Source organism: Grammomys surdaster, unplaced genomic scaffold, assembly GCF_004785775.1.
Source record: "Grammomys surdaster isolate TR1022 unplaced genomic scaffold, NIH_TR_1.0 126131, whole genome shotgun sequence".
Taxonomy (NCBI): Eukaryota; Metazoa; Chordata; class Mammalia; order Rodentia; family Muridae; genus Grammomys; species Grammomys surdaster.
The window spans coordinates 2,434,236-2,449,507 of NW_021620939.1; the positions used below are offsets into that span (position 1 = coordinate 2,434,236).

The 15,272-nt window shown below is 43.7% G+C and overlaps 1 protein-coding gene across 2 annotated transcripts in view; it reads right to left on the reverse strand.

Annotated features, from left to right (window-relative positions):
* Nucleotides 1–1,421: 1,421 nt before the first annotated feature.
* The window catches only part of Dnajc13 (DnaJ heat shock protein family (Hsp40) member C13), a 105,739-nt gene continuing 91,888 nt past the window's right edge, over nt 1,422–15,272 (reverse strand). Inside the window, exons 51-56 of one of the 2 annotated variants that reach the window (XM_028756581.1) lie at nt 14,925–15,098; nt 12,714–12,893; nt 12,339–12,479; nt 10,653–10,796; nt 6,715–6,814; nt 1,422–2,269 (exon numbers count right to left, since the gene is read on the reverse strand). In XM_028756581.1, the coding sequence (XP_028612414.1) occupies nt 2,163–2,269; nt 6,715–6,814; nt 10,653–10,796; nt 12,339–12,479; nt 12,714–12,893; nt 14,925–15,098 (846 nt within the window). In that variant the 3' untranslated portion in view covers nt 1,422–2,162. The remainder of the gene's footprint in view (nt 2,270–6,714; nt 6,815–10,652; nt 10,797–12,338; nt 12,480–12,713; nt 12,894–14,924; nt 15,099–15,272) is intronic. The other variant, XM_028756582.1, reaches the window with a different exon arrangement.

Sequence of the window (15,272 nt, forward strand, 5' to 3'; positions counted from 1 at the left end):
TTAGCAGAACATTAGGTTTCCCCCCCAGAGTCCATGACCTCTCTAGTGTCAGGTTCTTGACCACATTAGAAGTGTCAGGCATGTAGGTTCCATCTTTGGACTGGGTTTTGAACACAATCAAAACTGGTTGATTACTTCCAGAACATTTGTTCCACAATACTACTGTCCAGAGTATCTCATAGGCAGGTCTCTGTTGTAGGTCCCAGGATTTGTGTCTGGGTAATACTGATGGGTTTCTCTTCTCCTCCAGTAGTGTGCAGAGCACCCTCAGGCACTATCAGCACTAGTCAGTGGGTGCCACCAGCGTTGTCAACATCTCTATGTTCTATGACATAAGTAAATGCTGTCTTCTGCTATTGGACCTTAGCATCACACTGTGGAGAACCAATAAATAGCCTGTGATGTTTGGGGGGGTTTATGGGGCCCCTTTGACCAACAACTCAACAAGATGGAATCCATTCCTGGCACTGGAGGCTTTACATGGTGACATAAATATCTAGTTGTGGCTTTGTTTCTCTTATTATTTGTTGATTTCATATGTATGTATGTATGTACATATACATGAAGCTTTATAGTAGTTTCCATGTGGTTTTCAAGTGGTATTTATGTGTTAGATGTTGCTCCATATTAATTTTAAAATTATTTTTTTGCTGTGCTGGAAACTGAACTTAGGGCCTCATATATCCTAAGTCAGCATTCTCCCATGGTGCTATATCCCAGGCAGGGTGTTCTAAATGCCTTGAGCTTTTGGTGTCAATAGGGTATGCAATGCTGGCTCAGATCTTTCTCAAACCACTATCAGACCTGGATGCCAATGGCCAGCCTGCCACCCTGTACACAGTCCAAATGGCCTCTTCTGAGGTTCAGGCAGGGTTCTGTCTCTCTTGGGGTCACTGTCCACCAACCATACCAATTATCTTGTATTTACCTTCCTGCTACCTGTTTCCCTTTTATATCTTGGCCTGTTTCTACCCTCATACTGAAACTCAAGTTCTCTCAGCATGCACACATGGGATTGATTAGAAGCTTGAGGATGGCCCGTGTCACAATGAGGTGACTGTCTTAAACCAAAGCAAAAAATGGATGTGCACAAGTGTTTGTGTGAATGTCCATGTTTACATTTTCTGTAGTCTGTGATCTAACTGGAAGACCTATGCACTAGGATCTGTTATTTGACATATTTTCTGGCTCCTTACCTCCTTTCTGAAACATACTACACTCTTGCCACATTCCTTTGCAGTCTGACCCATTTCTAAACATGACATAAAAAGTAACTGAGCTGCTGTTTCTGGTGAGGAATAAACAGAGGCGGGCACTGCTGTGCATATGAACATGAGGGGTGCCTGTCTTTTGCTGTTTCAGCTCCCCTAAAAGTGAACATGGAAGAAGTTTCCAAAGGCGAAAACTACAGAGCATACATATCTCATTAACAAAGCAGTCAATTCCCTTTATTTTTAAAATTTTATGTACACATATGAATGATCTGTATAATGTACATTCAATATAGAAAGCTTTATATATTTGATAATGTATAGAACATTTCACAATTACACTAATCTCTTACATAACATCTTGACATCCATTTTTAGTTTTAATTTTTTTGCACAAGCTCCTTGTCGTTCAGTTTGGTGAAGCCTGTCATACACACCTATGTGCACCGAGCTCTCAGAGAGTTAATGATTGAGGATCTGGTCACAGATGGAGGACAGAAATCTAATGTCTGACGATGAGAGGAAGACGGCCACAGAGACCTGGTGCAGGAGAGAGAGGTGCCCTTTTCTGGGGATAAGATTTAGCCCAATGTTTGTAGACTGCAGCTTAATCCCACAGTCACAGTAATTAAAAAAAAATATTATAAAAACTAGGAAGAAAGTTTGTCTTTTTGATTCACAGTCTTGTAAACAGATATAAAGGAACAAAATGTGCTTACATACATCAAGAAGAAGAAATTCTTGTGTACCAAGGTGGCTGACCCACAGAGTGCTTTCTCAGAACGTGATACGTCAGAATCATGGACTCTTCTCCTAAATAAAAATCTATTTATAGAAAAAGGAATAACACTGTCATGAAACCAGGAGAAAGGCAGCGGAGTCTGTTTCAACATGGTAAGGAGGAATGTGGGCGCAGTACTGGCCGTTCAGCATTTACTGTCTCTGAGTGTGTCAAGTCTGATAGCCAAGGTCTCCTGCCTCATGGTCTACAGGAGGTGGCAGGTTAGACATGGCTGATGAGGATGTACCTGTAGTAAGGTAGCCAGCAACTCCAGGTCCTGCAAGAGAGAAAGGAAAGCAGGCATTTTCTACGTCAGTCAGGTGAACATGGGTCCAGCGCCCAGTACAGACCATTGGGAAGCTCTAAATATTATCTGTATGTGTAACTGTCTCAACAGGCAGCAATATAGCACCTATGTTCATGGCTTTTATTATATGACACAATTAGAATAATTTCAAAGTTCATGCAGTAACACTGGTGTAGAAACAGGGAATTTTCCCTCTTTTCATACCTGGGAACTTCAATTTTACATAAATAAATAAATAAATAAATAAATAAATAAATAAATAAATAAATAAATAAAATCAATCCAGGGTACTTAAAGAGCTATGTTACATGGAAAACATGGGACCAGACAGAGAGTAGACGCCCTCCCCACCCCACTCAGCCCATCTCAAAGTGATGCACGGCTGGATTCTTGACACAAGCAGCTTCCGAGACGGACATTCTAGGTAACCTGTTTTCACTTGGTGCAAAGAAAGGCCACTTTAATAAGCGACACCCAGTGAACACAGCTCACTACATAAGGTCTTTCTGAAGAGGAGGGCTCTGGCCATTCTTCTCGTAGGTCAAAAGAATGCGCCAAAGGAGACATTAGCATTTTAGTTGTAGTCTCCACGTGTTCTGTGACTAAAAGTCTCGAAAAAGTGGCACTTGGAAGCAAGCTTGTCAGCAGTCCTAGGGCTCTGGTCTCTGGAGCTGACTCTGAGCACCACAGACATTTGCTTACATCTCAGAAGCACCACACAATGGAACAAGCACTTGCAGAAAAACTGGTTTAGCGCTGCGCAGGGGCAGTGCTTAGCTGAGTCAGAGGAAACACGGCACAAGTGTACACTGGAAGGTCAGGACGGGAAAGGTGGTGCGAGCAGCATGCATTGAGCAAAAGGTTTCTCTACCTGCTTCAGAGAGCTACACAGAAGTTAGCAAGCTGCCTGGCAGAGCAGTTCTAAAGCCCACTCCTGAGGTGAAGGGGGCTGCTGCCAGTTAGAAGGGAAGGAGAGACACCTGGGGGGAAAAAAGAAATGTAAGCAGCAAGGGAGTCGTGAGGACGTGCACACAGCAGAGCAATCTGATGCAGGGAAGGCAACAGGACTGATGGAGGACAGAGGCCAGAATTCACTTCTGTCTCCTTTCTCAGCTTCTGAGCACTGACTGTGGATGGGAAATGGCTGCCACACACTGCCAGTGCTGACGAGGCCACAGGAAACTGCCTGCATGAGCGGGACTGAAGCTAACCAGAGTGCCTGGGTCCTTGGAGTCAAGTACTTTTAATACTTACTAAGAGGATTTTCCCTTCTTTAGGTCTTGGGAGCCTACACTATCAGCTCTCGCCTTCTGCTAATCAGCAAACCAGGCCTCCCAGACTGCTCAGGAAAAAAAAAACCCACCAAACAAACTGGTCCATCAGTGTAGCTCTGAACAAAAGCACCACTCTGTTCTTAACTTCAGATAGGCCCAGAGGATCAGAACCACAAACACTATGGAGGGCTGTGGTTCCTAAACAATTCAGACTGTGGGCTTTGATGGTTAGAATTGTCCCCCTCACAAAAGAACCTCTGAGCCTGTCTGTGGGGGATTATCTCAATTACGTTAACTGGGGTGGAAGACCTATCCACTGTGGGTGGCACCATCCCCTCAGCAGGGAATCTGAGATGATATAAAATGGAGAAAAGGAGCTGAGCACTAGCACACACACATTCATCTCCTTCTGCTGACTAGGTATGTAACATGACCAACTGCTTCAGGCTCCTGCTGCCTCGACTTTTCCACCATGATGGACTGTGCCTTCAACAGCTAATATAATATAAACCCTTTCTCCTTTAAGTTGCTTTTGTCAGGGTATTTTTTCATGGTGACAGAAAAAAGAAATCAAGACTTGGGCTCAATTTGATTCTTATCAAAATAGGAGGTTATGGCACCAAACCCTAAATGCTACATATTAAAGTAGGCAACACTAAAGTCACTGGGGAGTCTTGAGCAAACACACAAGGGTGATTGGGTATTGAGACACAGTGATACTTGTTGATCACCATAAGCATACAAACAAAACTTTACAGTTGCATACACATGCTTCCTAAACTCAACTATCTTACAGAGGCAAAACAATGCAGAGCATGAAGGGCATTCTGCACTGAAGAACAAATTCGGAACTCCTAGACTATAACCAAAGGTATAAACGAGCTTACAGAGAAGCCAGCCATCTACTTCTACTCCTATCCCTTGTCCCCAGGGAAAGTGAACTTGAGTCCCAACAAGTCTGTGCCTCTGGTTCCTAATGGCTTCCTTGGGCTGAGGAGAACAGCTTGCATCTCAGAAGCGGACACAGCAGTTGTGTTATCCAGGGATAAGTAGGAAAAGAGCAGAAGTTCCAGGGCTCATGAGAATACTGTCAAAGTGTCAAGCATTAGAAGAATGAGGCAGACAAGGCTGAGGAAAACCACTCAGCCAGATTGGTGGTATTATTATTATTATTACTATTATTTTATTTTGAGACAGGATTTGTAGCCCTAGCCATCCTGGAACTCACTCTGTAGACCAGGCTGGCCTCAAACTCAGAGATCCTCCTGCCTCTGCCTCCTGAGTACTGGGATTCAAGGCATGCACCACTACCACCCAGCAAAGATTGGGTTTTAATTAAATTCTGATTAAACACATCAAACATCAAAAAGCATTTGGCAGCGCCGGTGGTGAGGAAGCATCCCTGAACTGCAGGGTAACTCAGAAGCTGAACCCCTGAAGCACAGGTAGGTAATCCTTTCAAAGGAGTAGAGTAAAATTAGTGGGAAAATCTAAGTAACAAACATCTCAAAAGAGAATGTTCCAGTCTGGTGGATGAGGTGCCAGGAATAGAGCAGATCTAAGGCAAGCATGGCTCATAGCCCAGCCTGTTCAGTAAGAATCTTCTTACAGGCTTCAGCACAACACACAAGTTCCAGCCCTTTCTGGGGATGAGGGTGGGGTTATACCACTGCTACTTGGCTGTGCCTGTGCAGACGTTTGTCAACTGCAACTCCTACAGGAAGCATATCACTGCTGCTTCCTAGAGGCCTCCCTCATCCAGGGATGTGGGTGAAAGCAAAGGTACTGACAGGACACATCTCTCTTCTTGCACTCTGCCCCCAACTCCAGGACCATAGCATGTCAAGGTCTCTGAAGAGAAATCCCATCTGCTCTAACGATAGCCCTGGCTGACACCTTTTACTTGAACTTCATGAAGGCTGGTATACAGGGAACAAGGAGCCTCATGTGAGGCTCCTGAAGAGCAGGCCCCAACCTGCAGAGCGCCACTGCTGTAACAACTTCACTCGGCTGAGAAACCCAGGCCATTTCCCCATTGTACCATTCTTACACTGAAAGCACTGCCGTGAAATGCAGGCTGCCAATTTTTAGAAACACACTGAGGAGGCCTTTGGCGGGTTTAAATACACTCCTACTTAGACATACAGTTTTACCTGAGAGAGGCAGGCATCGGACAGACCAACACCACACTCTGGGTATCTCTCCATAGAAAACAGAAGGACACAACCCATAGGACAACAGCACAGTCCAGATGCTTATGGATTTAGGGCTCAGTCCAAGTCATGAGAAGCAATTTATGTTAAAGTGGTCACAAGAAGGGAAACAGTAGTTTCCCAGATAAATGGGAAATTAGAACAAGTGAATCATTTTCCAAATTTACTGGATTTGAAAATCTGAGAATCAAATCTTTATGATTCTTACAGACTTCTATGAGAACAATCAGGGTTATTAAAACAATGGAGCTGTATAGGGAAAACTGGCTGGTAACATTTTTGTCTTTATCAATTCTGGTTAGAAAATCTTGTGGGGCTGCTGTCTACTTCCATGCTCAGATGGCAAGTTACCTCCTATTCATTAGGCTAAGATCACACTGAAGAGCTTTGTAAGAGATGGCAACTTAATACTGTTTCTTTTCAGGCCAAAGTCAATGATGAAAAGGATGGCATTAAATGACCAGGCAGCTTGTGTGCCAAATGAACACATGTCCTGAGCATCATGTAGTGTCTTCTGAGCCCTCAGCAGTCTTCTTTGTAACAGCACTGACATATTTTCCTCATGGAAAAGACACTTAGCAAAACTGCATTGTAAACATTTAAGAAAAATTCTATACGCAATTATTTGAAACCTCTCTGTTTAGATAGAAAGGGGATGAGGCAATCGGGTTTCAGATACAGACATTCTTTTCACATTCAAATTAAACACTTAAGCACAGACACACTGCACATCTAACTTACAGTTTCTACCTCACTGGATCAAAGCTAACACACATCAACAGTGTGCTCCAACCGAGCTTATGCCATGCTCACAGCACCCCCACTCATGGCAGCCGGGCGTAGGTGAGGGCAGGAATGCTATTGTAAGTCTACTCAGGGCAGGAAGAGGGCCTGTGGCTTCTGTGAGGCATCTTAAGGTCTGACTTACCTGTGAGGTATCCTGCTGTTTGGGAGTCAGAAATGAACAAATCATGTTTCTGGTCTTTGAAGGCACTCCAGACTGAAGATCGAGAGAGGATTTCATTCACCTGGAGAAGTAAAGCAACCCCTACTTAGCATGATTACATTAGGGACTGGTCATGAAAAGATTGAATCAAGCAGGAAACATAACTTCCAAAGCCAGAAAGGCACTGGGAAAGAACCAGGACCAGGTGTCCATCACACACTGAGTCGCAGGCACTATGCAGGGCACATTTCACTGAACCGAACCTAGGAAGGGCTGGGGAGAAGATGCTGAAAACTCAAGTTACAACCTTCAATCAGCTTTTCTTTCAAAGGATGGGCTGTGTCTTTGAGGAAATCATGAACAACACACGAGAAAATAAGTGAACAGACAAAACATCTGAGTATCACATATAAAATGGGCATCTATGAAATACATACAGGGCAGAATCTGTGTGTGTGTGTGTATGAGTGGGCATGGGGGGATAAGACTGAGAGAAGGAAAGGTGAAGGGGCTATCAGGGCTGAAGTATTTGGGTGAAGACCCAGAGTCTCTCTGTCAGTCAGGTGTGCACTGAAGCACAACTCTTCATGCATCGGCAGGCGTCCTGGCAGCAGCATCCAGCCTGGGCAGGAAGCAGGGTGCTTGGGGATCCAAGAAGGGATGGAAGAGCTCAGGCTTTAGAAGCCGCTGTCCATTTGTTCTCCTTTGCCATGGAGGGTGGGTGTCAGGGACACTTGGCTGATGTCATTCCTAGACATGCCAGTGCAGGTCGGGGGGAGACAAGTGGGACACAGGGAACATCGCTTGCTGTGCAGAACACCTAGACATCAGTTAAGGCCTGAAGCAATATCTGCCACCTGTCTTCTCTAGTGTCATTTTAAATGATTCCAATACTGAGAGAAAGCCAGAGGCATTAAAAAAAAAGTCTTTTCTTGAGACACAGAAGTCTAATTTCACTAAGGGAAAGTTTAGTAAACTAAGCATAAAAAGAACATTTACACACAGAAATGTCCAAAACCTTCACCAGGATGAATGGGCAAAGAAACTGTAGCAATTATATATACACAATGAAAAATGTAAAGAAATGAAACATTTTAATACTTTCCACAACAGGGACAAATCCCAATGTTAAAATGAAACATGTAGAACAGACAGACTGGTGTTTAGAAGACACAGCAGTAAAACTGTCCCAGGGTAATTAACCCCTGTGCCTGGGAGGGAGGCAGGGTGGCGTTATCCCAGTGCTGCTGAGGTGGGAAAGGGCATTTAGTTGTTCACTATAGTTGACTTCATGTTATGTGTGACGGCTAGCACTATCAACTTAAAACAAACTAGACCAGTGGTTCTCAACCTGTGGGTGGCGACCACAGGAGAAATTTCCAGTGCTCTCAGGAACTTAAGAAACTGCTCAGTAGCAAAATTATGGTTATAAAGTAGCAATAAAAATACATTTATGGTTGGGGGTTGCTAAGGCCATTGGAAACATGTGTTTTCTGATGGTTGTGACCCCCTCAGAGACCTGCTGTTCTAGAATAACCTGGGTATGACGATGGGGGACTGTCTAAACTGCCTTAACTGAAGTCGGAGAATCCGCTCTGAAAATGTGGAAGCCTTAGGAAACAGCTTGCAGGAGGTACTTGAAGAGTTTGGAAGTACGGATTAGAAAACACTTGACTCCTGAAAAGAGAGCATAGTGGGATACTCTGGTGGGACACGGAAGAAAAGAATGCAGAGAGAAATTAGGAAGAGCTGAGGCCCAGCTCATGAACTTTCTGAAAAGAACAAGGACTTTGTCAGGAGCTGGGCTGGGGGTACTTGTGTGATGTTTTGGCCAAGAATCTGGCCTAATCATTCTGCCCATGTTCTGAGAACCTGGGTGAAGTTTAGGTTAAAGATAATAGACTAACTTATATGGCAGAGGAAATTTCCAAACAGAACATTCAGGCTGATGCTAATGAGGTTAGTACCACTGAAAAGAAGTTTCCCATGCTGCACCAGGACAACAGAAAACATGTCTCTGGCAAAACCCCACCCCTCAGAGATCTATCTTATGATGCTCCAGATTCATTTAAGTAAAGAGAGCCTACACTGAGTGAGTTTCCTGCTCTTTAAGAACAACCCCCTGCAAGTGTTTCCTTAGAGTCAACGCACAGAAGCAGATGCAGTTGTGTTCCTTGGGCAGGGACCCTCCTGAGCTGGTGGTAGAACCTAGCAACATCATCCATGTAGGATTGATTTTTTGAAGACATAAAAGAAAACAAAACTTAAGGAGGTCATTAGCACACCTACGGCCAGACAAGGTTCTTAGGTGGATGTCCCCACAGCATTCCTGGGACATCACTGCAGGAGGCTGTGAGGGCAGAGCCTAAGATGCAGTGGAGCCCTGGAGCCATGGAAACGTTGCAGGAATAGAGGAGGTGAAGCAACATAAGCTCCTTGGGGGCCAGAGCATCTTATTACAAGCCTCTGAGGTTGCAATGGGGCTGGGCTTTCTCCTTCACTATCTGGAATTTGATCGTGCTTTGGTCTGATCATTCTTTGCTAAGCCTGGGTGCTCTTGTCTGTGTCATTATATGCATATAACTTGATTTTACCTTTATAGAAACACACAAATGAATAAGGTACTTTATAGAAACACACAAATAAGGTACTTGAGACTCTTAAAGTGTTGAAACTGTTGATAACCATGGGAACTTTGAAGAAGTTGGACTGAGTGTATTTCATGTAATCACATGGTCGTAAGTCTCTGTGGACAAATGTAAGATTATGGCTTAAAAACGATGTATTTGCAGCAAGGTGACAAGGGGTAGAGTTGTGGTGGTTAGTGTTAATTGTCAACTGCAATATACATTCAAGATTCCAAAGAATTTTGACTCACCCTGGAGATGGGCTCCTGGACATGTCTGTGGAAAACTGCCTGGAATGGCTTAACTGATGTGGAAGGACCTGCTCACCCCAGTGCATCACTCCCTGGTGGGATCTTGACCTGCTCACCCCAGTGCACCAATCCCTGGTGGGATCTCAGACTGAAGTAGGAGAAAGTTACTGAGCAGCAGCAGAGACTGATTTATTGCTCTTTGTTTCCTGACTCTGAATACAATGTGCCTGTTGCTTTAAGTTCCTGGCACCTGGAATCTCACCTACGATGGACCCCAAACGTGAGCCAGAGGAAGGCTTTCCCCTAAAACTGCCAGAGAAGTTTATCGAAGCAACAGGAAAGGGAACTGCAGACATCACTTCAGTGAAGAGGATGAAATCTTCAGATGCAACAGTAACAGAGGGGCTGGAGAGACGCTCAGCAGGTCAAGATGCCTTCTGCTAAGCTGGACACCCTGAATTCAATCTTCAGGACCTACATAGTGTAACGGGACAGCAGACTCCTGCAAATTGTCCTCTGCCCTCCAGATGTGAGTTCTGGCATGTATGTACTTGTGCAAGCATGTACATGTGCAAACATACCTCTTTGGTAAAATGAAATAAATTAAAAGTAAAGATGAAAAGTGCATCCTTCAGAGGCCTGAAATCCTATGTGCAACTGAAACATATTAACACAGCTGTTCTGTAAAGGAAAAGAACTAGCACTTTAAGATCACTAATAAAAATATTTAAAATGATGTTCAGATATTTTAGATGGCACCTGATTCTATACTAAGTGTTTCAAACTCTTCCACACTAAGACTGCTACTTGCTTTCTTCTTGAAATGCAGAGCATACCATCACTATGTAGAAAAGGAATCTCCCTGCAAGTCTTTTGGGGACAAGATTATGATTTCCTGCAGCAATGAAGCAGTTATGCAAAACTAACACTGGCCAGCCCTGTAAGTGAATTAAATGCAAGTTCTCCATTCACTGACAGCCAAGCTCTTGATTTTGAAGACACTCCGTAGTCAGGAGCACAGTGGTGCTTCTTGCAGACTCACCTGCTCTCCATACTGCAGACTTCGAGTCATTGCCTTAAGAGCTTTAACAATCTGGGCCTTGGTGGCAGCAGGACTGTCGAGGTTTTCAAGGCCTACGCCTTCAAGCAGCTTCAAGAGGTATGGGACCAACTCTACTTTCAGAGCCTGGAACGAATAGTCAGCATCATATGAGCACAATGAAGAAAATCAAAGATGTAAGGTCACCAGGAGGATCGCATCTACAGCAGAGTAGCCTGTTCTTAGCATTTCAATGCAGATGCAAATTTTTTATTTTAGTATTAAACAGAAACAGCATTCTTATATAAAGCGATTTTTATTTAGTTCTACCAACTGCTCGAATGCTGTGAATCAATTATAAAATCTTCCCAACGCTAAATAAAGCACGATTATTATTTCAGATAAGAAAAATCAGTGCAAATAGGGAAAACATGGGTATACCCAAACTGGGCATAAGAGAACTTTCATCCGGACTCAGGAGGGGCAGAAGTCAGGCTTTAAGCTACAGTAGAAGGGCCACCTGCACTAATGGTGTCACTCTAAACAGGCAGCAGCCGCTGAAGAACTCTACGCCCTTTGGATCCTCCTACAACACTCTCTCTGCAGTCGAGTTACCAGCCTATTAAGAGCTAAATAGCAACATGGTGTTGCGTAACGTTCTCAGACTCCAGAGGTGGGAGTAACTGTGGTGCGCACAGAGAGATGGGCCTGATGTCGGCTTAACTTCAGATGAGAAGGGTGGGCAGGACGCAGTTAGCAGTCGGGCCTGCGAGCAGAGCTTCTGCAGCAGACTAGCTTGCAGCAGACTAGCTTACACCAGTCATCTCAGATCTATGTCCCCTTAGTACCTTTGCCTGTTTACAGAAAGTGGAGGGCTGGGTTGGGGGAGAAGTTGGAGAAGAGGCCAGGGGAAGCAGAGGCCCATGTACAGATGCGGGGGGTTTGTCTCCAGTTTAAGGGCAGCAGATGTCACTTTGTCATCTGGCAGGGGTTGCTGTCAAAGGTTGAAGATGGAAGGTGAATGAGAAGTTTTTTATTTCATATTTTTATGGAAAAAGTAATATGAAGGTGTATCTGTACAATGTAGAACAAGTACACCAAGCTAATTAGTATCTTTTTTTATAGTGAGGACACCTAAATGCACTCTTAGTGGTTTTGGCGATATGTGGCACACTATCTGCTACAGTTGCCATAGTGCAACAGAATCACCAACTAAAGCTTTCTATCTGTGACCAACACTGCCCCGAATCTTACCTGGCCTCACATAACTATTCACATTCTCTGCTTCCAGGAACGAGATGGCTGAACAGGTGAGGCTATGTGGTATCTGTGCCCAGAGGAAGAAAGCTCACTTTTGCCTGACTTTACATTACCCTTTCCCTTCAATGTCTGTGTATACTGAGACCCACTAAGTCTGATTTCTACTAGGTGAGGGGACTCTTTAGGCTCAACATGAGTCTAAAGAAACAAGGAATGAATGAACAGAAACTGAAGAGAATGAAGTAATTTTTACAAAGAAGCTAAGAGTGAATGCTAAAAAGAAAAAAGAAAGGAAGTTGGTGAGCCTTTAACCTTTCTGTGTGAACAAAATGTAAAGGCACATCTATAAAGTCAGAAGGCCTCCCGCACGGAACATCTGTCAGTCTGGCATGCCTGCTTTCCTGAAACTGTTCAGAGAGAATCACTTACCTGTGCTACTAATTCACTCTGCTCCTTCTGGAACATTCGGTTAATTGCTTCACAAGCCAGACCAACTGTATCTGCTCGCTTTTTCATTCCGTTCATCAGTGGGCCAATGGTCTCCAAAGATGCCATGGCTCGAACGCACAGCTGAGAACCCGAAAGACAAGGATACTTGTAGAGCAGACTACTGTACAGAGCAAGGCGAGTTCTACAGAACAAAATGCAATTTAAGATGCACTTTGCTGTTTATGAGGAAATTAAATTCCATCTCTACTAGTCATCCCACTGAAAAGGACAGAAACCATACAGTAGAACGGGGTCCTAGGCTCTCAAGTGCCATCCAAAGACAGCACATAAACTCTGAAGCAGACTTATCAATACCTCATTGTCAGACAGGACGTGAATAACCCGAATTGCACTCTTCGGAATAGCATTGTTTCTGTGATTCATCGCCTGGATAACTTTGGGAAGATGGCCCAATGGCGGGACTTGATCTGCCAACTGAGGCTGTGCACTGAAGAGGCAAACTGTGGCCATGGTCAGTGTTTCCAGAGTCTCTCCCTGGGAAGGACAACAACAACAACAAAAAAATCAGAGCCAATAAACCATAAAGCACTGAAAAAAATCCTTAAATTGCCTTAATACATGTGTTCAAAACTAGAGATTAAAAAATTCCAAGTGCTGACACCTGAAAGCCAACTCACACATCCTAAGAGAGCAGCAAACTTTCTCTCTCTTTGATAAAAGGCACACAAACCTAAGGACCTAAGGATGTGCCACTGCATTCTAAGAAGCCCTCACTGGGCCAGGTATACTGTGTTTTTCTGGTAGAGGTAAAAGATCACCCCTAAATGGCTGTGAGACTTTAAGACCGGGTTACACACATGCTACTGTGATATAACAGCAAGAATCCAAGAGGATGAAGAAGCAGCTGGTGTTTCTCTGAGTTCTCTGGAAATTCTTATCACATGCCAACAGCCCCTTAACTGAAATGCTTCCATCCAGAACTGTCTCAGATCGCAGAAGACTTACATAGACATTACTACCTGACTTTGGGGATCATTTTCTATTTTCTGAATAGAAATGTTTGACCTATGTTTAATAGATCTAGCTACCATTATAGTAGATCTTCTGATTGTAGATCATGGCTTTCAAAGACATACATACACCTCATACTATCACACACACACACACACACACACACACACACACACACACACACTCACACTCCAATTGCTTCTGAAAGGAACTCAGAAATCAGAATATGGCCTACAAAGAGAGGCGACACATTGAGGACATTCTTAGTGTGTTCCCTATTTTAGCTTCTGAGGATCTCTACTCTCGCCTCTGTCATTTAGAGACTGGGGACTGAGCATAGGCCTTCCGAATACTAAGTGTTTTAAAACCAGGCTACATACTTGGTGCTGAGGGTTTTATGCTACAAGAAACCATGTGACAGCAAAACTATTAGCATCAGAGAAACACAGCTATGGAGAGGAACGCTGGCACATATTTGGTACGCTAATCCTATTTTTAAGCTGGCTTGTGTATATCAGTGTTTTGCTTGCATGTATGTTTGTATATCACATGCATCATGTGTGCAGTTCCTGCAGAGGCCAGAGAGGAATGAGATCACCAGGCCCTCTCTCTGCAAGAGAAGCAAGGGCTCTTAACTGCAGAACCATCTCTTAGTCACACTTACAATTTTATCTTTACATTTTTTTCACTAAGCTAGTGACAGTTACAATTTTCAAGGACTTAAATGTGGCAAATATTATGCCAAGTATCCCATGCATATTAACTCATCATTCAGTCTCATGGGTAGGTAAAACTGCACACGGTAATTGAGGCAGATTCAACAAACCACAGAGCAAATCCCAGTAGACTGGAGTGGTCCAGAACCATCTAACTAAATAGCTTGGGTTCTTAATTTAGCCTGCTCTATGGCTAATGTGATTTAATTCAGCAATGATTGGTCTCTGTACTTTTAATGTAAATATCTGGTTAGCAAATGTATTAATACTATCAGGAAGAATGACCTGAACACTAAGCCCAAGACCATGTCATCATTTCTGCTTTCTGAGCAGCCTCTGGTGGCGAGGACAGGCACAGCCTGCTCACCCAGGTACTGTTACAGCCCTTCGGACAGTTTCTGTGGTGTCTGCCAGACACAAAATGTTCAGAGAAGAGCCTTTCACAGTTTCAGAGAAAAATCTAACATTTAATGTTTTTCTTCAGCTTTGTATGGGTAGAAAAACCTTTAGAGTGTCGACAATTTTAAGTTTAGCATTTTTTCAATATACGCAGCTCTAACTTTGTTCCATAAACAACCATTTTACCGAAGGGTTTCACTACTGAACTAACATTCTCATTCATTCTCTCCCCTCCCCCCCTTTAACATGTGCATGTGGGTTCGAATTCAGCTGCTGGACAGCACCCTCAGAGTGTGCACATGCTAGGTGAACACTCCACCACTACAGACCCCTGGCCCTGGAGCTGTGATCAGAGTGAGATGCTCCCTGGTCAGTGAAGATGAGGTTTTGAGGGAAACGTAACTCATGTATTTAGCAACTATTTACGGATGAAGCTTACATGTGGACTGTTCTTCTCCAGGAGCTCAGTTAATTTTTCTAACAGTGCAATAAGAAACTCTCGGGGTTTTCTCAGCACCCAAGCTGGCTGTGCAATAAAGATCCTCAAGAAAACTCCTCCAACAGCGAGCTCACCCTCTGCTTCTCCAAACACCACAGCAAAATCTTCAGGCAGCTTGAAAGAGAGGAGCAAGAGTCATTAGTCAGCCATCTTAAATCATCACTCGTCTGTGAAATGAGAAATGTAAGACCGTTAATGAAATCGCCATACAATAAACTAGTACAACAACAGCCATTAGTATTGTGTTTTAGACACAATACAATTATAGTAATGAAGAGATTTCCTTTT